The sequence below is a fragment of the Ovis canadensis genome, chromosome 14, assembly GCF_042477335.2.
Source record: "Ovis canadensis isolate MfBH-ARS-UI-01 breed Bighorn chromosome 14, ARS-UI_OviCan_v2, whole genome shotgun sequence".
Lineage (NCBI taxonomy): Eukaryota > Metazoa > Chordata > Mammalia > Artiodactyla > Bovidae > Ovis > Ovis canadensis.
In genome coordinates this window covers 78,963,729-78,986,770 of record NC_091258.1, presented here as the reverse complement: position 1 = coordinate 78,986,770, position 23,042 = coordinate 78,963,729, and the positions used below count along the sequence as shown (strand labels likewise).

At 46.6% G+C, this 23,042-nt stretch overlaps 1 protein-coding gene across 1 annotated transcript; it reads left to right on the top strand.

Annotated features, from left to right (window-relative positions):
* The first annotated feature begins 9,722 nt into the window (after nt 1-9,722).
* LOC138419350 (zinc finger protein 548-like) lies at nt 9,723-18,140 on the top strand. The gene is given in 5 exon segments (XM_069552127.1): nt 9,723-9,793; nt 11,873-11,914; nt 14,605-14,731; nt 16,359-17,879; nt 17,882-18,140. Coding segments are annotated over 4 exon segments (1,764 nt in total). The 5' UTR covers nt 9,723-9,793; nt 11,873-11,878; the 3' UTR covers nt 17,962-18,140.
* The last annotated feature ends 4,902 nt before the right edge of the window (nt 18,141-23,042 follow it).

The window sequence follows — 23,042 nt, the reverse complement described above, 5'->3', positions numbered from 1 at the left end:
ACCCTCGTTGACAAACACTCATTAAACTGCATATTCCATTCCAAGCACTACTTTGGCTGTATAAGCTTATCAAGATCCAAAGAGACCAAGAACCCCTTTCCTCTTGAGTCTGACCTTTTGGTCAAAGCGATAGACAGTACAGACTTAATGATAAGATATTCAATTGCATAAGACTTATGTGTAATGAATGCTAACTGAAATTTCAGAAAAAAAAATACCTGATTGGTAGAAAGAGACATTTATTGGAGGCTTGTTAGGACTGCAGCCTGAAAGACACAGTTTTGAGAAACGGTAGAATAATGTTTCCCTAGACCCATGGATGGAGGAGCCTGGTAGGCTGCGGTCCATGGGGTCGCTAAGAGTCGGACTCGACTAAGTGACTTCACTTTCACTTTTCACTTTCATCTATTGGAGAAGGAAATGGCAACCCACTCCAGTGTTCTTGCCTGGAGAATCCCAGGGACAGAGAAGCCTGATGGGCTGATGTCTGTGGGGTTGCACAGAGTCGGACACGACTGAAGTGACTTAACAACAGACTACGAAATGGAGGAATTTTAGGATGCCAAAAAAAAAAAAAAGGAAGGCCATGATTTTTTTCAATAAATTGTGAAAAATTGTAATTGGAGCTGTCACGAAGTAAGGGTGCTTGTAAAGCAAGGCTTGACTGGAACTGGAAATGTCTGCATACTTACAAGGGAGAATCTTGAGACCGCCAGGCTATAGGTAGAAGATCTATTTAAATAACTTTATTTTTTACTTTTGGTTGAACTTGGTCTTCGTCACTGTGCTTGGGCCTTTCCTAGCTGCAGTGAGTGGGGACCACTCTTCGTTTCCGTGCTTGGGCTTCTCGTTGCGGTGGCTTCTCTCGATGCTGAGCACAGGCTCTAGGTGGCGCGGGCTTCCATCCTTGCAGGATGTGGGTTCAATAGTTGAGGCGCACCGGCTTAGTTGCTCCCCATAATGTGGGATCTTCCCGGACCAAAGATCAAAGCCCTCTCCCCTGCATTGGCAGGCAGATTCTTATCCCCTGAGCCACCAGGCAAGTCCAGTAGGAGAATTTTTAAACCATCTAGTGTCTGCTGTCCAACTGAACTTGCATTTACTCATTCACTTTACAGCAAAGCCAATCTACTAAGCGGGTTGTGGTGAATGAGAGTACATTGTTAATTGTGGGACATCAAGTGAGGAGAACAGGCAGCTCTAGCTCAAAAGACCCAGACTTCCTGGTGGATTTTAGGCAATGGTGTTTGGAGGCAACATTTGGGTTGAGGGGTGCAGCTTGTGGACTTTCTTCTAATTGGTTGGTGTTGAGGTACCTGGGTGATGTTTTGGGAATATTATTGTAGGCATCAAGTAATCAGCATCCTCCGCCTGGGTGGGGGACTTGTTTTTTGTGTCAGTCGCTCACTCGTGTCTGACTCTGTGACCCCACGGACTGTAGCCTGCCAGGCTCCTCTAGTCCATGGGATGCTTCAGGCAAGAATACTGGAGTGGGTAGCCATTTTCGTCTCCAGGGCATCTGCCTGACCCAGGGATCGAATCCAGGTCTCGACCAGGTGGCGAAAGTATTGGAGCTTCAGCATTAGTCCTTCCAATGAATATTCAGGGTTGATTTCCTTTAGGATAGATTGGTTTGGTCTCCTTGCTGTCCAAGGGACTCTCAAGAGTCTTCTCCAGCACCACAATTGGACAGTATTCTGGAGAAGGGAATGACAAACAACTTCAATATTCTTACCTCGAGAACCCCATGAACAGTAGCCTTTGCCATAAGTAAGTAAAAAATGCAGCATATTCAAAACAGGAATACAGGACAATTTAACCACCATTGTAGACCAGTGTAGGGCAAGGTACTCTCTTTTAGATATGGTTCTAAAGGAAAGGCAGTGATAAAGACTTTTAATTTTACCATTTATTCAAGAAGAGGGAGAAAAGAAAACTTTGTTTAAGATTTATCTTATTTATTTAAATTTTTGGCCGTGGTATGTCGTCATTGCCGCACCCTGGCTTTCTCTAGTTGTGGCGAGCAGGGGCTGCTCTCTAGTTGCGGTATGCCAGCCTCTCACTGCAGTGGCTTCTCTCTTGCTTCAGAGCATGGGCTTTAGAGTGCTCGGGCTTCAGCAGTTGTGGCCCAGGGGCTCAGGTGCTCCACGGCACATGGAATCTTCTGGGACTAGGAATCGAACTGGTATCCCTTTGGTTGCAAGGTGGATTCTTAACCTCTGGGCCACCAGGGAAGTCCCAAGAAAACATTTTTTTTTCTTTAAAAAATATCCAGGGAATTTCTTAGTGGAATTCTAGTGGTTAGGACTCCACACTAGCACTGCAGGGGCCACAGGTTCGATCCCTAGTTGAGGATCTAAAATCCTGCAAGCTGTGCCAACGGGTCGGTAAATTAAATAAATAAAATAACTGTGATGGGAGAGTTCTGAACTCTACTAACTGAATGGTGCACATCAACTACCCTCAAGCGCCAGTCATGGAGAAGCTTCAGGTTCATGTGGGAGAGCCTCTATTTCCACTGCTCTGGTTGTCAGCACTGGGACTTGTCCCGATATTTGGTCCTCAAGATTACTGGGAGAGGCCCTTGCTGGCTTTTCTGGACGGGCCCCTGTGCCCTGTCTGCTTGATCCAGCAGCCCCGCTGTAGAGGGGCTGGGCTACTCTTGGCCAAGGATAGAAGGGGGTCAGCAGTGCACTTAAAACACTTCAGCATCAAGAAGGCAACAGTGGAGCTGCATGCAGCGATGGGAGAAAAGCCCCTCCCAACTCCATTTTATTTCAGGTTCCTGTTAGACTGGGTCCGTTTTATATGTTCTTTTCCTAAGGAATTTATCTTATTTTTACTTTTCCTTCATGGAGATTGCTTCCCTGATGGCTCAGATGATAAAGAATCTACCTGCAATGCAGGAGACCCGGGTTTGATCCTTAGGTTGGGAAGATCACCTGGAGAAAGAAATGCCTACCCACTCCAGTATTCTTGCCTAGGAAATAGCATGGACAGAGGAACCTGGCAGGCCGTGGCCCATGGGGTTGCAAAGAGTTGGACATGACTGAGCAACTAACACTTTCACTAACTGAGGTTACTTAATTTTTACAGTGGCTTTGAGACTGAAGAAGCATGGATTACCTAAGTGAAAGTGAAAATGTTAGTCATTCAGTCATGTCCGACTCTTTGCGACACCATGGACTGTAGTTTGCCAGGCTCCTCTGTCCACGGAATTCTCCAGGAATACTGTAATTCTCCATGGTGTCGCAAAGGGTCGGACATGACTGAATGACTAACATTTTCACTTTCACTTAGGTAATCCATGCTTCTTCAGTCTCAAAGCCACTGTAAAAATTAAGTAACCTCAGTTAGTGAAAGTGTTAGTTGCTCAGTCATGTCCAACTCTTTGCAACCCCATGGGCCACGGCCTGCCAGGTTCCTCTGTCCATGCTATTTCCTAGGCAAGAATACTGGAGTAGGTTGCCATTTCCTTCTCCAGGTGATCTTCCCAACCTAAGGATCAAACCCGGGTCTCCTGCATTGCAGGTAGATTCTTTATCATCTGACCCCTAGGTGGAGACATCCCTAATTCAGCAGGGATTAAAAAAAAAAAAAAAAAAGTCAGTGTTTGTATGAGAAATGTTTAGAATATGTAATACTAATATTAAACATGTAATATGTTTGTGAGCCTATGAAAGCTGACTTGCAAGAGAGAGAAATTATTAGTTTGGCTTTGCTATAAATGAACGCTAAACAGACATATACAGATTCTTAGGAAACAGGCACATTCCTGCATACACAGAGAAGGTGGCAGAGTATGAAATAGAAGCACATTTTGGAGATAAAGCCACAGCTTCAGTTTCATTTTCTGGCTTTTCAGACTTCACTACCTCTAGCTTAATCTTGGCTAAGATTTTAATATTTTTTTTACATGTCACAGTTACACTCACCTAGAGTTATTTCTGCTGATATATATATATATATATATATATATATAAATATTGTATATACATATAATTTTATTTATTTGTTTATGGCTGTGCTGGGTCTTTGTTGCTGCACAGCCTTTTCTCTAGCTGCAGTGAGCCAGGACTACTCCTTAGTTGCGGTGCATGGCTTCTCACCGTGGTGGAAATCAAGTAGGTGGCTTTGCCTTCTGCCTATTCATGAGGAGACTCTCCTTGGGCCTGTCGCTATCTTCCCTGACTCAGGGAGGACTAGGGGGCTACAATTCTTTTTTTACAGACAAGAGGCAGGCAAAGGACAAGGAGTTGGGCAGAGTCTGTTTCAGGAAAGACCAGAGGGTCCAGTTCCATTTCAAGTCTACCGGTATCTGAAGAGCGACAACATAGCTGATTATAGAAGTGCACACAGAGTGTCATTATAATATGCGGTTGTCTCTTTGCATTTGTAGATTTGAGACCCTCCTGTTTTTCAGGAGGACCAAGAGGAGCTACTCCACGTTCAAGGTCAGGAAGGGCAGCGATGAGGAGATACCGCTCATCCCAGGTAAGGAGCAGCGGCTGTGCTTTGCTGGAGCAGCCGGGAAGAGATACCCCACCTGCAAGGTAATAGAAACCCAAGTAAGATGGTAGGTGTTGCGAGAGGGCATCAGAGGGCAGACACACTGAAACCATAATCACAAAAAACTAGTCAATCTAATCACACTAGGACCACAGCCTTGTCTAACTCAATAAAACTAAGCCATGCCCTGTGGGGCCACCCAAGACAGGTGGGTCATCGTGGAGAGGTCTGACAGAATGTGGTCCACTGGAGAAGGGAATGGCAAACCACTTCAGTATTCTTGCCTTGAGAACCCCATGAACAGTATGAAAAGGCAAAATGATAGGATACTGAAAGAGGAACTCCCCAGGTCAGTAGGTGCCCAATATGCTACTGGAGATCAGTGGAGAAATAACTCCAGAAAGAATGAAGGGATGGAGCCAAAGCAAAAACAATACCCAGCTGTGGATGTGACTGGTGATAGAAGCAAGGTCTGATGCTGTAAAGAGCAATATTGCATAGGAAACTGGAATGTCAGGTCCCTGAATCAAGGCAAATTGGAAGTGGTCAAACAGGAGATGGCAAGAGTGAACATCGACATTCTAGGAATCAGCAAACTAAAATGGACTGGAATGGGTGAATTTAACTCACATGACCATTATATCTACTACTGTGGGCAGGAATCCCTCCAAAGAAATGGAGTAGCCATCATGGTCAACAAGAGAGTCCGAAATGCAGTACTTGGATGCAGTCTCAAAAACGACAGAATCATCTCTGTTCGTCTCCAAGGCAAATCATTCAATATCAGAGTAATCTAAGTCTATGCCCCAACCAGTAACGCTGAAGAAGCTGAAGTTGAACGGTTCTATGAAGACCTACAAGACCTTTTAGAACTAACACCCAAAAAAGATGTCCTTTTCATTCTAGGGGACTGGAATGCAAAAGTAGGAAGTCAAGAAACACCTGGAGTAACAGGCAAATTTGGCCTTGGAATACGGAATGAAGCAGGGCAAAGACTAATAGAGTTTTGTCAAGAGAACACACTGGTCATAGCAAACACCCTCTTCCAACAACCCAAGAGAAGACTCTACACATGGACATCATCAGATGGTCAACACTGCAATCAGATTGATTATATTCTCTGCAGCAAAAGATGGAGAAGCTATATGCAGTCAACAAAAACAAGACCAGGAGCTGACTGTGGCTCAGATTATGAACTCCTTATTGCCAAATTCAGACTTAAATTGAAGAAAGTAGGGAAAAATCACTAGACCATTCAGGTATGACCTAAATCAAATCCCTTATGATTATACAGTGGAAGTGAGAAATAGATTTAAGGGCCTAGATCTGATAGATAGAGTGCCTGATGAACTATGAACAGAGGTTCGTGACATTGTACAGGAGACAGGGATCAAGACCATCCCCATGGAAAAGAAATGCAAAAAAGCAAAATGGCTGTCTGCGGAGGTCTTACAAATAGCTGTGAAAAGAAGAGAAGTGAAAAGCAAAGGAGAAAAGGAAAGATATAAGCATCTGAATGCAGAGTTCCAAAGAATAGCAAGGAGAGATAAGAAAGACTTCCTCCAGCGATCAATGCAAAGAAATAGAGAAAAACAACAGAATGGGAAAGGCTAGAGATCTCTTCAAGAAAATTAGAGATACCAAGGGAACATTTCATGCAAAGATGGGCTCGATAAAGGACAGAAATGGTCTGGACCTAACAGAACCAGAAGATATTAAGAAGAGGTGACAAGAATACACGGAAGAACTGTACAAAAAAGATCTTCACGACCTGAATAATCACGATGGTGTGATCACTCACCTAGAGCCAGACATCTTGGAATGTGAAGTCAAGTGGGCCTTAGAAAGCATCTCTACGAACAAAGCTAGTGGAGGTGATGGAATTCCAGTTGAGCTATTTCAAATCCTGAAAGATGATGCTGTCAAAGTGCTGCACTCAATATGCCAGCAAGTTTGGAAATCTCAGCAGTGGCCACAGGACTGGAAAACATCAGTTTTCATTCCAGTCCCAAAGAAAGGCAATGCCAAAGAATGCTCAAACTACCGCACAATTGCACTCATCTCACACGCTAGTAATGCTCAAAATTCTCCAAGCCAGGCTTCAGCAATACGTGAACCGTGAACTTCCTGATGTTCAAGCTGATTTTAGAAAAGGTAGAGGAACCAGAGATCAAATTGCCAACATCCGCTGGATCATGGAAAAAGCAAGAGAGTTCCAGAAAAACCTCTGTTTCTGCTTTATTGACTATGCCAAAGCCTTTGACTGTGTGGATCACAATAAACTGTGGAAAATTCTGAAAAAGACGGGAATACCAGACCACCTTACCTGCCTCTTGAGAAACCTGTATGCAGGTCAGGAAGCAACAGTTAGAACTGGGCATGGAACAACAGACTGGTTCCAAATAGGAAAAGGAGTACGTCAAGGCTGTATATTGTCACCCTGTGCCGGGAGCCAGTGTGAGGAATCCCGCCCGTGACAAGGTCATGAGGAAGGAAGCTGACATACGCAAGGCGTGCTCAGACTTCAGGGGCCCCTCTGGAAATTCCTAAGCATGTACCCCAACAAAAATCTGCCGGCTTTTGTGCTCTGCTTTTCTACTCTTCTGACATTTTCTGGAAAAAGTCAATTCAGGGCTTTAGTCTTCTGCATTTAAAAGAGTGTTTCAATCCAAATACTCCTCTGATGGCTTTCTAGCCTGCCTGCAGGACTCGTACAGCTGCGCGTGTGATTGTTTGAGGCCTCCTGACCGCAGGAGGCACAGGAAGCTTAAAACATCCTAGGAATGTAGGGGCTTCCGAGGAGTCAAAATCTTTAGAATAGGACTGATTAAAGGTTTCATTTGTTGAGTCAATATTTGCTGCCAAATTTTCACATCCTTTAGTTGTAGATATAGTTAGAAAAACAAGTAGTAGACCTTGTGTTAGCAACATTAGATCTTTGAGTTAAGTACCTTCTTTGTTATATCCCACTGCACCTTTGTTCTATAGAGATGTAACTTTAACATTAATGCTTTAAGGAGATGTAGATTAAAGAAAAACACTTCAGGGGAAACAAGATTAACATTCATTAAGGAAGAGAGCCAAAAAGTGTTAACAAGCCTCTTGGCCAGAAGATAATGTAAATCACCTGAGACCTTTTGTATACCAAATGATGTATAGAAAGAGCCTGAGCTGCGAACGCTACATAATCTTGTGTTACCCATTGATCTCTGTTTTATCAAAAGTATAAAAGGCCTTCTGAACAATAAAGGAGGGGGCCAGCTTCTGGGGCCGGGGGCCAGCTTCTTGGACCAGCTTCTCTAACTAGTCTCCTGGCCTGGTTTCTTGGGGCTCTGGCTCCCCCCGTGTCTCTCTCCCTCTCTTTCTTCTTCTCTCTTCTTTCCCTCTCTCTGCTCTTTACTTTAACTTCAGGCTGAATCTCCACCTGGGGCGCGGAGGCTCGCCAGGTCTACTTACTTGCCCCGGCTGTTAAGACCCGCGAGAAAGGGAGCTTAAGGCGAGGCACCCTTAGATATTCAAGCGGGCGCCGGTGGCCCAACGTAGATGGTGCAAATTCCTTGTCTGGAATTTTATTGGCCTTCCGCGTAAACCAAGCTATTCAGCCCTCTTCCTCCACTTAATCTTCTTACTACACTATAGTTTCTTAATCTAATCTATCATTAATAAATAAACAAGTCTTTCCACGCCGACGCCGTCCACCCTTCGAATTCCCTGGATCCACCGGGGCTGGACCCCGGCAACCCTGCTTATTTAACTCATATGCAGAGTACATCATGAGAAACGCTGGACTGGAAGAAACACAAGCTGGAATCAAGATTGCTGGGAGAAATATCAATAACCTCAAATATGCAGATGACACCACCCTTATGGCAGAAAGTGAAGAGACACTAAAAAGCCTCTTGATGAAAGTGAAAGAGGATAGCGAAAAAGTTGGCTTAAAGCTCAACATTCAGAAAACGAAGATCATGGCATCTGGTCCCATCACTTCATGGGAAATAGATGTGGAAACAGTGTCAGACTTTTTTTTTTTTTGGGCTCCAAAATCACTGCAGATGGTGATTGCAGCCATGAAATTAAAAGATGCTTACTCCTTGGAAGGAAAGTTATGACCACCCTAGATAGCATATTGAAAAGCAGAGACATTATTTTGCCAACAAAGGTTCGTCTAATCAAGGCTATGGTTTTCCCTGTGGTCATGTATGGATGTGAGAGTTGGACTATGAAGAAAGCTGAGCGCCGAAGAATTGATGCTTTTGAACTGTGGTGTTGGAGAAGACTCTTGAGAGTCCCTTGGACTGCAAGGAGATCCAACCAGTCCATTCTAAAAGAGATCAGTCCTGGGATTTCTTTGGAAGGAATGATGCTAAAGCTGAAGCTCCAGTACTTTGGCCACCTCATGCGAAGAGTTGACTCATTGGAAAAGACTGATGCTGGGAGGACTTGGGGGCAGGAGGAGAAGGGGACGATGGAGGATGAGATGGCTGGACGGCATCACCGACTCGATGGACGTGCGTCTGAGTGAGCTCCGGGATTTGGTGATGGACAGGAAGGCCTGGCGTGCTGCGATTCATGGGGTCGCAAAGAGTCGGACACGACTGAGAAACTGAACTGAACTTCTGTTTCACATTCTGAAATAAGAGGTCCCTAAACTTTCTGGCGATGGCACCCCACTCCAGTACTCTTGCCTAGAAAATCCCATGGACGGAGGAACCTGGTGGGCTGCAGTCCATGGGGTCACGAAGAGTCCGACACGACTGAGCGACTTCCCTTTCACTTTTCAGTTTCATGCATTGGAGAAGGAAATGGCAACCCACTCCAGTGCTCTTGCCTGGAGAATCCCAGGGACAGGGGAGCCTGGTGGGCTGCCATCTATGGGGTCATACAGAATCGGACATGACTGAAGTGACTTAGCAGCAGCAAACTTTCTGCATCACCGACTCGATGGACGTGAGTCTGAGTGAACTCCGAGAATTGGTGATGGACAGGGAGGCCTGGCGCGCTGCAATTCATGGGGTCGCAAAGAGTCCATACGACTGAGCGACTGAAGTGAATTGAAACTTTCTGTGAATTTCCTAGACTGCTCTCCAGAAATCGGAGTGCATCCCTTGTAAAAGCAAGCGAAACTCCGCCCCATCGTTGGAGCCTGAGAACTTGGTTTCCCTCAGCCCGTGGAAAAAAAGTGAAGTGAGTTCTGCTCTGACCAGAGGCAAGTGTGGTGGCAGCGGAAACTACATCACCCAGAAGTCTGTACGGTGCGAGGCGGCTGTGACTGAGCCAGTGAAAGGTTAGGAGAGGCACGCGTGTGTGCGTGCGCACTGCCTTGGGGCGGGACTTCCGGCGTTTTCTCCAGTAGTCTTTGGGAGGCTGTTCGGCGGTTCAGCTATGGGCCTTGCCTTAGCCCGCTGAGCGGTGAGGCGACCTAGCGGAAAAGCGAGAGGAGACAGGTTGTCTCCGCTATCCAGAATCGGCTCTGAGGCCCTTTGAGCCCGTAGTTGTCGGCGGTGTCCTCCTTCCCGCCCCACTCGCCGCATCTGCTGGCCCAGCTCTTCCCACCGGTCAGTGACCGAGGTCGGCGCAGGTGGGTGCTGCGTCTCCCGGGCCCCCACCTGGCCCGACTCCGAGTCCCAGATCCGGACGGAACGGAAGGGTGCCCGTTCAGGTCCCTGCCGGTCAGCCCCAGAGTCCAGAATTCAGGGCTGCCTTGTGAGGGGTCGCCCTTCAGCTAGTGGCTGGGGTGAGGGAGAGAGTTCCCTCTTGGCGACGGTGCAGGGCTTGCAGATCCTCCCCTAGCCGGCAGCCTTGGGGAAACTTGGGGTCACTTTTTTCTGTGACAGAAGGGAACGGAGTGCCTCACCTGAAATGGCAACCTGAGCAGGTGCCAGCCATGGAAGGTTGTTGTGAAGGAGTTGGGACTGGGAGAGCCGTGTCTAGAGTTAGAAGTTGGGAGAAAATAATGCGAATGGAGGCAGGAAGAGTGGGAGGTGCTATAGACCCCAGGGGAATTTGGGGAGAGGCTGGGCCAGGGAGGTAGCGGGACATTGGAGATGGGATAAGACTGGGTAGGTTTCTTCAGTAGAGTCTACAGGACTTTCTGATGCTCCATGTGTTGCCAGGAGAATGTGGACTGGCCCAGCATGGCGTGGGAATCAGATTGAGGAGGAGGGGGTGGTCATAAGCTTGTTGCCTGAAATGGGCTCTGTGGTGAGGGAGGGGAGGGCTTAGAGTAGGAGGGCAGGACGTGAAGGCTGGGTGCCGGCATCCTTGATGCTCCTTCCGGGAAAGAGCATACCTGTCTGAGGAGGGATTCCGGCCTGTGTCTTCAAGGTAAAGAGCTTCGCTTCTGTGGAGCCTGCTGTGGGTGCTGGAGTGGATTGATTCTCCACTGGCAGACTCCCGACCCTCACTGCCTCCCCGATGGAAGGAGGGAAAGATCAACTAGACTGGTGGGGCCAGTGAGTCCTAGACCCACCTCACCCCTCACCTCATCGCTCAGGGCAGGAGGGATGAGAGTGCTTCAGTCAAGGGCTCCCAGCAAGCTCCCTTTTGAGGATTATTTACTGGGTAGGCCTGCTTGCTGAATGGACTAGTAGCTGACCTGCCTGCTCAGCCCCTCCCAATGACTCATTAACTTAAGAATGTATGAAAATTAACCAAGAATTAATCAATATTCCTCAAAATACACACACAGGCAATTAGAAATGAGCCTGTTCACTCGGCTAAATCTTTGTGAACACTTTGTAATTGGCTTGTCATTACTTTACCTCTATATATTTGCTTACAAGGTAAAGTTTTATGTATGACATCTGAGATACTAAAAAAATGTAAAGACCCCAAATTTCAAAACTATACCACATCAATTGCCTAAAAATACATATAAAACTATTGTTCTTATGGACAGTCATAGCTGATACATGGTATGTCCTCCTTACATTAGATACCAGTATGAGTCTTCTGAGGTTGGAATAATTCTTATCTTCAGTAGAATTTTCTTTTGTCTGAAGTTCAGGGAGGCTCAGTCCTTCTCCAGGGCCACCTGGTAAGAGGCAGTACTGGTTTCTGACATGCTCTGTCGTGTCCGACTCTTCGCAACTCCATGGACTATACAGTCTGTGGAATTCTCCAGGCCAGGATACTGGAGTGGGTAGCCTTTCCCTTCTCCAGGGGATCTTCCCAACCCAGGAATCAAACTAGGGTCTTCTGTGTTATAGGCAGATTCTTTACCAACTGAGCTATCAGGGAAGTCTGAGCTTAGACTGACAGGCAGAGATCCTGTTAAACCAAGGCCAGGAAGGGGTGGAGGTCCAACTCTGTTGTAGGATTCTAGCACTGTTGTCCATGTCTCATGACTTCTTTCTTCCCCCAGAGCCCCATGGCAGTGGTAGAGATGCTCATGAGTCCTGTACAGGTGAGTCATAATTATCAACCTGATAGTTTTATCATCCTGATATATATGCCCTTGAGGAATGGCAGTGTCGCAAGACTGCTGTCCCTGTTTTCTGTCTTGCATCTGTAGACCATGTGCTCTCACCATGCCCAGGATCCTATATTTAGTCCTGTGTTATAGATTTGTCAGCAGTTTCATTGCTGACAGCTGATGGGGGAAGGTGTGGCAGGGAGCCCTGGCCACAGGATTTAAAATGTCCAGACAGTTGCACATGATACTGAGGTGGAATATGCAGGGAACTGTTGGTTCTGTCATAACTGGTGGGAATGGGGTGCTGAGACAGGGATGCACAGGTATCAGGCCTTGACTGATAGCCTGAGGTCCTAATTCTCTAACCCTCAGGTTGAGCGCAGGTAGGGAATGTTTGAAGCAGAGCAGGAAGGTGCCATGTCTCAGATTTTAATAGGCTCCCTGTGACTGCAGAGTAGAAGACAGACTAGGTGTGCATGAAGGCTGGGAGATATGAGGGGAATTTCTGCAATCATTCATGTGCATGTTTGTGGGGGCTACACCTGAGTGGTGGCTGTGAAGGTAGGGATAGAGCTGCCCATTTTTTAAAATCATGTATTTAAATTGAATATATTTTGTCATATTTTATGTATTAAATTTTATATTTTATCATATGTTTTAAATATCATATATTTAGGTGGTCCACAATGATGTGTTGTCCATATTTTATGTAATGGAGAATGAGGTACTCAAGGAGGTAGGCTGATAGGAAGAATCAGGGAAGACCCCAGGTTTCTGGCTTTGTTAGGAAGGATGAGTACCTCATCAGCTACAATGAGGAAGCAGCTCTAGTTGTAGGGAGAATTTCCAAATGGAACAAGAAGAGTCAGTTTTTGTCCATGTTACAGATGTTCCAGAGATTCCCAAGGGGAGGTATCCCAGAGTCGTCAGGAAGGTGCAGTCCCGCAAGTGAGAGGCAGTGAGGAGGAGAGTGAACAGTTGGCCCTGAGACCTGGCCCTGAGCTTATAAAGACAAGGACAAATCTGAGTTTGTCTGAGGGTCAGCAACTGGGGGAGGGACCCCAGGGAATCACTTTCACACAGAGTCTGGGTTTCAGGGGAGGGATCCAAGGTGGAGACAGCCATGGCATAGGAGCCCTGGGTTAGACCAGGATAAAGTTGCAGATAATATTTAGGCAGTATCATTTCTAGCTGGTGGTGGGGATGCCATTAGAGGACAAGGAGTGAGGATGAAGGGCCTGAGTAGTAGGTCTCTGGGTTGGATACCGGGGTGGTTGTGATGAGCATCACCAAGACAGATGAGGAAGCAAAGTGTCTGTGTGACAGCAGGGTGTAGGTGTGAGAAAGTCTTCAGGCCAGGGCAGACAGGAGATGGATGTTTAGGATGGAAAAGTGATTCGCTGGGAGAGTCTCTAGACCTAGGGTGCAGTGGGAATGTGACTGGGGAGGCCTGGGCTTCATGTGAAGAGAGAGGAAGGTGTTGACTGCTTGTGGGACAATCCTTGCAGTGCAGAAGAGGGAGAGAGCTAAGGGGACATGAGGTCTCATGTAGGCGGGATGGCTAGAGAGGAAGCAAAAAACAGGGCCCTGTGGGGAGACCTTCAGGGGTGTGCCTCCAGGGCTTGGGGTGGGCCCTGGTCTTAGAGGACTTAGGTGTTCAGGGGCAGGATTGGCTGCATTAAATGTTGGATGCATTTGCCATTCACTGCCTGGACTCCATGTGCAGAGCACCCTGTAAGGAGGTGAAGGAAGTGCCTGTGGTGTCTGTGGTGGGGTGGGTGTGGTGCTGTCACCATGGAGGGGTCAGAGTTGTCAGGAAGGTGCAGTCCTACAAGTGAGAGGCAGTGAGGAGGAGAGTGAACGATTGGCCCTGAGCCCTGGCCCTGGGCTTATAAAGACAAGGACAAATCTGAGTTTGTTTGAGGGTCAGCATCTGGGGCAGGGATCCAGCAGGAGAGGGGTAGGGCCATGCATGGCAGTCCACAGCCTACATGATGGTTTGTTTCCTGCTGTGTACTGGACACAGGGATCCATGGTCATGAGAAGAGAGCATGCACTGATGCCCCTAGGACGTATCTTGAGGGTGGGACATGTGGGAGGAGGCTGAGTGGGGACAGATGCGTAGGGGGAGGGTGAAGGTCCTGGAGAGCGACGTGCATCAGTGGTTGTTCCCAGAGGATATTAACTTGTGGAAGTGAGTGGGTGGTGATGAGTGGTGACACAGAGAGGCCAGTGACATTTCAAGAAAGTTTCATTGCTTACATTTCCCGAGAGGAGGCACACTGTATAACCCAGGGTCATGTGGGAAATCAACCATACTTGGTTAGCAGGTGCAAGCACCAGTTTGGGGAAACCAGTGGTCAGAGCCTTTTTTGGATTTTCAGGGGAAATGTGGGGAGGGTTGGACAGAAGGCTTAGGGATGACTAGTTTGGATAATTCTGTGTACTTGGAGTGCGGGAGCTGTCTCTAGCTGTCTGGTACCTGGCTCTGGGCTGATTTAGGGCAGGAGAAATACTGACCTGGTGAGTGAGATGAGCTCTGGAAGCAAGGGAGATGTGAACAAATTTGGCCTTATGTTTAGCCCTGTAATTAATGGATGGCAAATAGATAAATACAGAATCCACAAAACTGAGTTAAAACAAGAAGCTATTCATGAACCAGACTCTTTTGATTTTGGCAGGACTGTGTGGTCTTTGAGGATGTGGCTGTATATTTCTCCCAGGAGGAGTGGGGCCTCCTTGATGAAGCTCAGAGACACTTGTACCATGCTGTGATGACAGAGAACTTGGCACTCGTGACCTCCCTGGGTAAGCTCTGCACACTCACCCAGTGTTCTGGGCTGCACTCTGTTCTACCCCTTTTCCCGGGGGCAGCTCTGTGCTCCCCACACTGAGACCTTCCTTTCCTGGTTTCCTGGTATGTGTGCTATTGGTGCTGGGGCTGGACCATGTGTACAGTGTCACTGTTCTCCCCACAGAGCCCTATCTCTTCCACTCTGAGAACTTGCGTGACAGGGCTCAGGAGTCAGAAATCTAAATTTTATGTGAGACCCCCTCTGACCTGGCTTGTCCCTGGTAGGTGATCAGACTAGATGCTTGGACCCTTGTTGCCCCAGGCCTTCCCCTCCTCTTGCTGACATTTCTTTCAGGCACCAACCAAGATAACGAATTTTGGGACCATTATTGCTTCTGCAGTCTCCTCTGTGAAGCTGTTAGAATTTTAGCATGTCAGATGCCCTGTCTTGAATTTCTGGACATATGCTGGCCCCTTCTTTTTCTGTCTTCCACGTAGGACTGGCATCTTTGTGATGCCACATCAGTGCTCACCTGGTACAGGAGGGAGGACCCTGGGTGCTTGACAGTGTGGTCATCACTGCATATATGGCAGGAGACACTCAGAATTACCCGAGCTCAGTGTGAGGTCCTGGGAAATGGTGCCATGTCAGAACTGGGAGCTTCTTCTGCGTTCACCATTGACTGATGCTATGACCGCTGGCCACACTTCGTTTCTTCCTTTTCTTCCCAATTTTTATTTCTTCTGTCACCCTCCAGCCACACCTATGTGACCCTCGCTTGTCACATGTTCCATATCACTGCTCTATATGTAAGATGTGCTGAGGTCTGCATGTATGTATCCTTAAATAGTGCTAGAACTTTAGCATCTCCTTTCTATCAGATGTTTCAAGGTCTGGGCACCAAATTTGTCATAGAGCTCACCTGTCACCCATAGCCATGGGTGTGGTGGAGGCCCTTTGCAGAGGATGATTCGGAGGCCTGCTATGGTCTGAATGTTTGTGTCTCCACACATTCCATATGTTGAAAACTTCATGCCCAAGGTGGCAGTATTAGGAGATGGGGTCTTTGGGGTGATTAGGTCATGAGGGCAGAGGCTTTAAGAATGAGGTTAATGCCCTTTTAAAAGGGGACCCCACTGAGACTTCCCTGGTGGTCCAGTGGTTAAGACTTTACATTTCCAATGCAGAGTGCCTGAGTTAGATTCTTGTTGAAGGAACTAAGCTCTCACATGATATGCAGCTCAGCCCAATAGATTAAAAGAAAAAAAGGGAGGGGACCGCACAGAGCTTCCAGGCTCCTTCCACCATGTGTGACGACACAATGAGAAGTCTGTGACCTAGAAAAATGCATATACGTCTCTGGGTTCCATCCTCTGGAAATGTGAGAAGTAAACTTCTGTTCATTATAAGCCAGTCAGCTTTTTATCATAGCATCCCGAATGGACTGAAAGAGTAACTCTTCCTTGAGTCTTTACCTGTTGACAGGACTGTCGCATCGTGGGAGCTCCCCAGGTCCATCTCTGCATAGCAGATCTTCTCTCTGGCTCTGGTCTTGGGTGTGTGTGACACACACATTTTTGATGGGGCTGTCCTTTCCAGCAAAGTCAACATGCACTTTACCAGCATCTATCTGGTTACAGGTTGTTGGCATGGAGCCCCGGGTGAGGAGGCCTCTTCTGAGCAAGGTGTTTCTATAGGGATGTCAGAGGTCAGGACTGCAAAGCCAGATCCAACCTCCAGGAAGGCCCAGCCCAGTGACATGTGTGGCCCACTCTCCAGAGACCTTTTACCCCTGCCCGAGCATGACGGAATGTACCGTGATGAAGGACTGTACATTTGTGGAGCGGACCTTTTCCGGCACCAGAAGGAGATTAGAGACAAACGTTGCAGAAGGGCTGAGGGGCAGCCTTCAATTGTGACCAACAGCAGTGTTCACACAGGAGAGAGGACCTTGACCTGCAGCAGAGATGGGAAGCCCTTCCCAGGCAGCACAGGCCTTCTGCAGCAGCTGGCCCCTCGTGGTGTGGGTCAGCCACATGGGGACACTGAGTGCCAGGAGGCCTTTGGTCATGAACAGAGTGGTTACAGGTGTACTCAATGTGGGAAAGCCTTCAGCCGAAAACAGATACTTGTTGAACATCAGAAAATCCACACTGGAGTAAGGCCTCATGAGTGCAGCATATGCGGGATGGCCTTCATTAGAAAATTTCACCTTATTCAGCACCAGAGAATCCACACTGGAGAAAGGCCTTTTCGGTGCGGTGAATGTGGGAAATGTTTTAGGTACAACTCCACGCTCATTAGTCATCAGCGAGTTCACACTGGATTAAGGCCTTATGAGTGCAGCAAATGTGGGGAATTCTTCAAGTACAATGCCAACTTCATGAAACATCAGAGAAAGCACAATGGAGAAAGGCCTTTTGAGTGCAGAGAATGTGGAAAGTTCTTTAGGTATAACTACAGACTGATAAGACATGGGAGAGTTCACACTGGAGAAACTCCTTATCAGTGCATTGAATGTGGGAAGTTTTTCAGGTACAGCTCCACATTCATTAGACATCAGAGAGTTCATACTGCAGAAAAGCCTTATAAGTGTAATGAATGTGGGAAATTCTTTAGGTACAATTCCACACTCATTAAACACCAGAGAGTTCACACCGGAGAAAGGCCTTACGAGTGCAGTGAATGTGGAAAATTTTTTAGGTACACATCCACCCTCATTAGACATCAGAGAGTTCATACTGTAGAAAGGCCTTATGAGTGCAGCTTGTGTGGGGAATACTTTAAGTACAAATCCAAACTTATTAAACATTGGCAAAATCACACTGGAGAAAGGCCTTATGAATGCAGTGAATGTGGGAAGGCCTTTAGGTATCACTGCAGACTCATTAGACATAAGAGAGTTCACAGTGGAGAGAGGCCTTATGAGTGCAGTGAATGTGGGAAATTCTTTCGGTATAACTCGAACCTCATTAAACATTGGAGAAATCACACTGGAGAGAGGCCTTATGAGTGCAGAGAATGTGGGAAAGCCTTTAGCCACAAGCATATACTGGTTGAGCATCAGAAAATCCATACTGGAGAAAGGCCTTATGAGTGCAGCAGATGTCACAAAGCCTTCATTAGGAAGTCCCACCTTGTTCATCACCAGAAGATTCACACTGAAGACACTATGAGTGCTGTGAATGTGGGGAACTCTTTAGATACAACCCCAACCTCATGAAGCAGAGAGTTCAGTGGTAGAGACCTTATGAAGGGGCCTGCTGCATAGCACAGGAAACTATTCAATATCGTGTAATAAGTTATAATGGAAAAGAATCTGGGAAAGAATTTTATTTATAAACTGAATCATTTTGATATATACCTGAAACACTGTAAATCAACTATGCTTCAATTAAAAAACAAAAGACCATATAAGTACAGTTCAGTTCAGTCACTCAGTCGTGTCCGACTGTTTGCGACCCTGTGAATCGCAGCACGCCAGGCCTCCCTGTCCATCACCAACTTCCAGAGTTCACTCAGACTCACGTCCACCGAGTCAGTGGTGCCATCCAGCCATCTCATCCTCGGTCGTCCCCTTCTCCTCCTGCCCCCAGTCCCTCCCAGCATCAGAGTCTTTTCCAATGAGTCAACTCTTCGCATGAGGTGGCCAAAGTACTGGAGCTTCAGCTTTAGCATCATTCCTTCCAAAGAAATCCCAGGGCTGATCTTCAGAATGGACAGGTTGGATACAACAGCTATGGTAAAAGAGTTACTACTCCAAACTCCTAACTCATAGGTGCTGGAGAAGCCCCTATGAGTTATGCTGGGCTATGTTCACTTCTAAGTACAGCAAACATGGCGAGTTGTTTTGGTATAGCGCCCCACTTTAGACATCAGGAGTTCATACCAGAGGCAAACCTTTTCCGTGAATGTAAGTTTTTAGTTTAAACTCCAACCCAATTACACGTCAGTGATTTCGCAGTGGAGCAAGGCCTTAGGGCAGCAGTTATGGACATGTGTTTTGCCAAAACTTCGACCTCATTCAGCACCAAAAAGTTCACGCTAGAGGCAGTATTGCAAATGGGGAAAGATTAGCAAATTGCTCTAATCTGTCCCTCAGAACGTCTTTTTTTTTTTTTTTTTTTTCTTTTTGATGGTAGTAAAATATATCTAACTGCTGGGCTTCTCTGGTAGCTCAGCTGGTAAAGAATCCACCTGTAATGCAGAAGACCCCGATTGGATTCCTGGGTTGGGAAGCTCTGCTAGGGAAAGGACAGGCTACCCACTCCAGTATTCTTGGGCTTCCCTGGTGGATCAACTGGTAAAGAATCTGCCTGCAATGCAGGAGACCTGGGTTCAGTCCCTGGGTTGAGAAAATCCACTGGAGAAGGGAAAGGCTAATCACTCCAGTATTCTGGCCTGGAGAATTCTATGGACTATATAGTCCATGGGGTCGCAAAAGAGTTGGTCATGACTGAGCGACCTTAGGGCTTCCCTGATAGCTCAGTTGGTAAAGAATCTACCTGCAATGCAGGAGACCCTGGTTCGATTCCTGGGTCAGAAAGATCTGCTGGAGAAGGGATAAGCTACCCACTCCAGTATTCTGGCCTGGATAATTCCATGGACTGTATAGTCCATGAGGCTGCAAAGAGTCAGACACAGCTGAGCAACTTTTACTTTCATATGTAACGAACTTTACCCTCTACCTTTTAATGTTCGGTTAGTGTGTTTAAAAATTAATATCTAGTCTCCAGAATTCTTTTTCATCTTGCAAAAACGAAACTTTGTACCCCTTAAACAACAGCTCTCTCTTCTCCCTCCCTACCCTACCTGTCTAACTCTTGTTTTACACTCTTGTCTATGAATTTGATTATTCTGGATACTTTGCATAAGTGTAATCATACATTTTTTCATCTCTGCAGCTGGCTTATTTACCTTAGAATAATGTCCCCATGTTGAAGCGTTTGTCAGCATTTTCTTCTGTCTTGAGAAGGAATCAGAATTGACCTGCCTAAAACATGGGGAAAGATGCTGGTTGTCGATACAAGTTTGTCTGATATGATGACATTTAGAGAAACAAGAGATCCTGAATTTATATGGAACATATATGATAATAGCTTTACTGAGGTATTGGCATACTCAATTTCATTTATTAAAATTGTAAACTGTATTTTCACATAGGTGTACACAGTGGGACTATCACCAAAGTTGTGATAATGAATATGTCCATTACTTTCAGAGTTTCCATTAGCACCAGCCCTACCCAAGTTGCCATCTCCAGGTAGGCATGGTAGTTTACATTTTCTAGAATTTTATATAAAAGAAATCCTACAGGTATTCTTATATGAATTTTCACTAAGTTCATAAATATATTTTTTATTATATTTGTGCAAAGGAATGACATCAAATAAAAATAAGCAAGGCTTTCTTATGTATTAGAGGTGCATTGTTTGTAAGAAAATGTGGGTGGTTTTTGTTGTTGTCACTATCACTGAGAAAATGTTATTTAAAGTGGGAACTGAAGTTGAAACTAAACTGAAATTCAGTTTTGTATGAATTTTTTATGAATAAAAAATTTTGAACCTTTTGCATCATACACAGCTTCCACTGACATTTTTCTAGGTTTTTCTCTTCTTGACTTTTCTAGTGTCCTTATCCTACATCTTTGTGTCATAAAAGTTCTTAGGGAATTTTTGCGGTGAAATACACAACATACACTTTATCATCTCACTATTTTAAGTGTTCAGTTTCATGATATATTGGGATCTCCAGCAAAACAACCCATCAGTGTTTGTGTATGTGTGCATACTCACACACGTGCATTTGTGTAGAGACAGAAGAAATATATATTTTTTTAATTTATTAATTTTATTTGGCTATGCTGGGTTTTCCTTGCTGTGTGTGCTAGTTTTCTCTAATGCAGGATGGTGGCAGGGGGAGGGGGGCTACTCATTGCAGTACGCGGGCTTCTCATTGCAGTGACTTCTGACCATGGAGCATGAGCTTTAGGCCAACGGGGTCAGTAGTTGTGGAGAATGGGCTTAGTTGCCCTGTGATGCGTGGAATATACCCAGACCAGGGATCAAGTCCGTATTCCCTGCATTGGCAGGTGAATTCTTAACCAGTGGACTAGCACAGAAGTCCACCTTCCTGTCTGGCCCATCATGGTCCTGTCTTTAATCTTTGCTTGCTTTATCCTGACCTACCACAGTGAAAGTTACAAATTAAATCTAATGCTTAGGCTACATGTGTTTGCAGAGCAGTAGACCACCTGACCTGCCTCTTGAGAAACCTATATGCAGGTCAGGAAGCAACAGTTAGAACTGGACATGGAACAACAGACTAGTTCCAAATAGGAAAAGGAGTACGTCAAGGCTGTATATTGTCACCCTGCTTATTTAACTTCTATGCAGAGTACATCATGAGAAATGCTGGGCTGGAAGAAGCACAAGCTGGAATCAAGATTGCCCAGAGAAGTATCAATAACCTCTGATATGCAGATGACACCACCCTTATGGCAGAAAGTGAAGAGGAACTAACAAGCCTCTTGATGAAAGTGAAAGAGGAGAGTGGAAAAGTTGGCTTAAAGCTCAACATTCAGAAAACGAAGATCATGGTATCTGGTCCCATCACTTCATGGGAAATAGATGGGGAAACAGTGGAAACGGTGTCAGACTTTATTTTGGGGGGCTCCAAAATCACTGCAGATGGTGATTGCAGCCATGAAATTAAAAGACGCTTACTCCTTGGAAGGAAAGTTATGATCACCCTAGATAGCATATTGAAAAGCAGAGACATTACTTTGCCAACAAAGGTCCTTGTAGTCAAGGCTATGGTTTTTCCAGTAGTCATGTATGGATGTGGGAGTTGGATTGTGAAGAAAGCTGAGCACCAAAGAATTGATGCTTTTGAACTATGGTGTTGGAGAAGACTCTTGAGAATCCTTTGGACTGCAAGGAGATCCAACCAGTCCATTCTAAAGGAGATCGGCCCTCTGTGTTCTTTGGAAGGAATGATGCTAAAGCTGAAACTCCAGTACTTTGGCCACCTCATGCGAAGAGTTGACTCATTGGAAAAGACTCTGATGCTGGGAGGGATTGGGGGCAGGAGGAGAAGGGGACAACAGAAGATGAGATGGCTGGATGGCATCACCGACTCGATGGATGTGAGTTTGAGTGAACTCCGGGTGTTGGTAATGGACAGGGAGGCCTGCCGTGCTGCATTTCATGGGGTCACAAAGAGTCGGACACGACCGAGCGACTGAACTGAACTGAGGACACCATTTGTTAGATCCGAACTCTGGATGGATGCACTGTGTTTGTGTGAGCGACAGCCCAGTTGTTGTTCAATCAGTCGTGTCCAACTCTTTGTGACTTCATGGACTGCAGCACCCCAGGCTTCCCTGTCCTTGAACATCTGCCAGAGCTTACTCAAACTCATCCATTGAGTTGGTGATGCCATCCAACCATCTGATCCTCTGTCGTCCCCACGACACAGCCTGGTATCTTGTGCCTACTTGGTTTTGTAGGTTTGGGGGCCGTCTGAAATACTGTCTCTGTACCTGTCGTGATCAGCGCAGAGTATATTACACACAAGTCTGGATGCATCGCCTTTCAGACGCGTGAAACCCCGCCCCAGGACTCAGAGCCTAGGGACACCCCTTCTGGCAACCCTCTGAGGTTAAACTTTGCCAGAGTTGGGCAGCACCGCCCCTTGCCAGGGCCTGGAACTCCGTAAACTACATTACCTGGAAGGCAGTGTGCCCATTGGTTCTGCAGCACAGAACCAACGAAGGATCAGAAGAGACGCAGTTTGGTTCTAGAGGACCGCATCTGGGCGGTCCTTCCGACATCAACCGCAAGCGACTTTCTGTGAACTCGGTTCACATTTGGTGAAATCGGTTCCCTGGTGGGGATCTTGGGAACCCTGGGCCGCCTTGAGGTATAGCGAGCTGGGTGGGCGCTGGTACAGCTGTCCTGAGGCGGATCTAAGGCTCGGCGCGGGTTCCATTCGGCCAGAATCTGTCTCCGGGCTGGAACAGGAGCCGCCGTGCCCGGGCCCCTCCTTCGCCTACCGACTCGGCTGGAACGGCTGCGTTGATGGGTACGATTGAGGTTCATTTGCTTTGACCTCTGGGCCCCTCGGCCAGCGTGTTTTGTTTTGTTTTTTAATACTTTTATTTTGCTATTGCTGCGCTGGCCTTTCTCTAAAGGCGGAGAGTGGGGTCTACTCTCTATTGTGGTGCTCTGGCTTCTCATTGCGGAGCCGGGACTCTCGGGCTTGGGCTCAGTGGGTGTGGCTCCCCGGCTCTACTTCACTTCAGTTCAGTCGCTCGGTCGTGT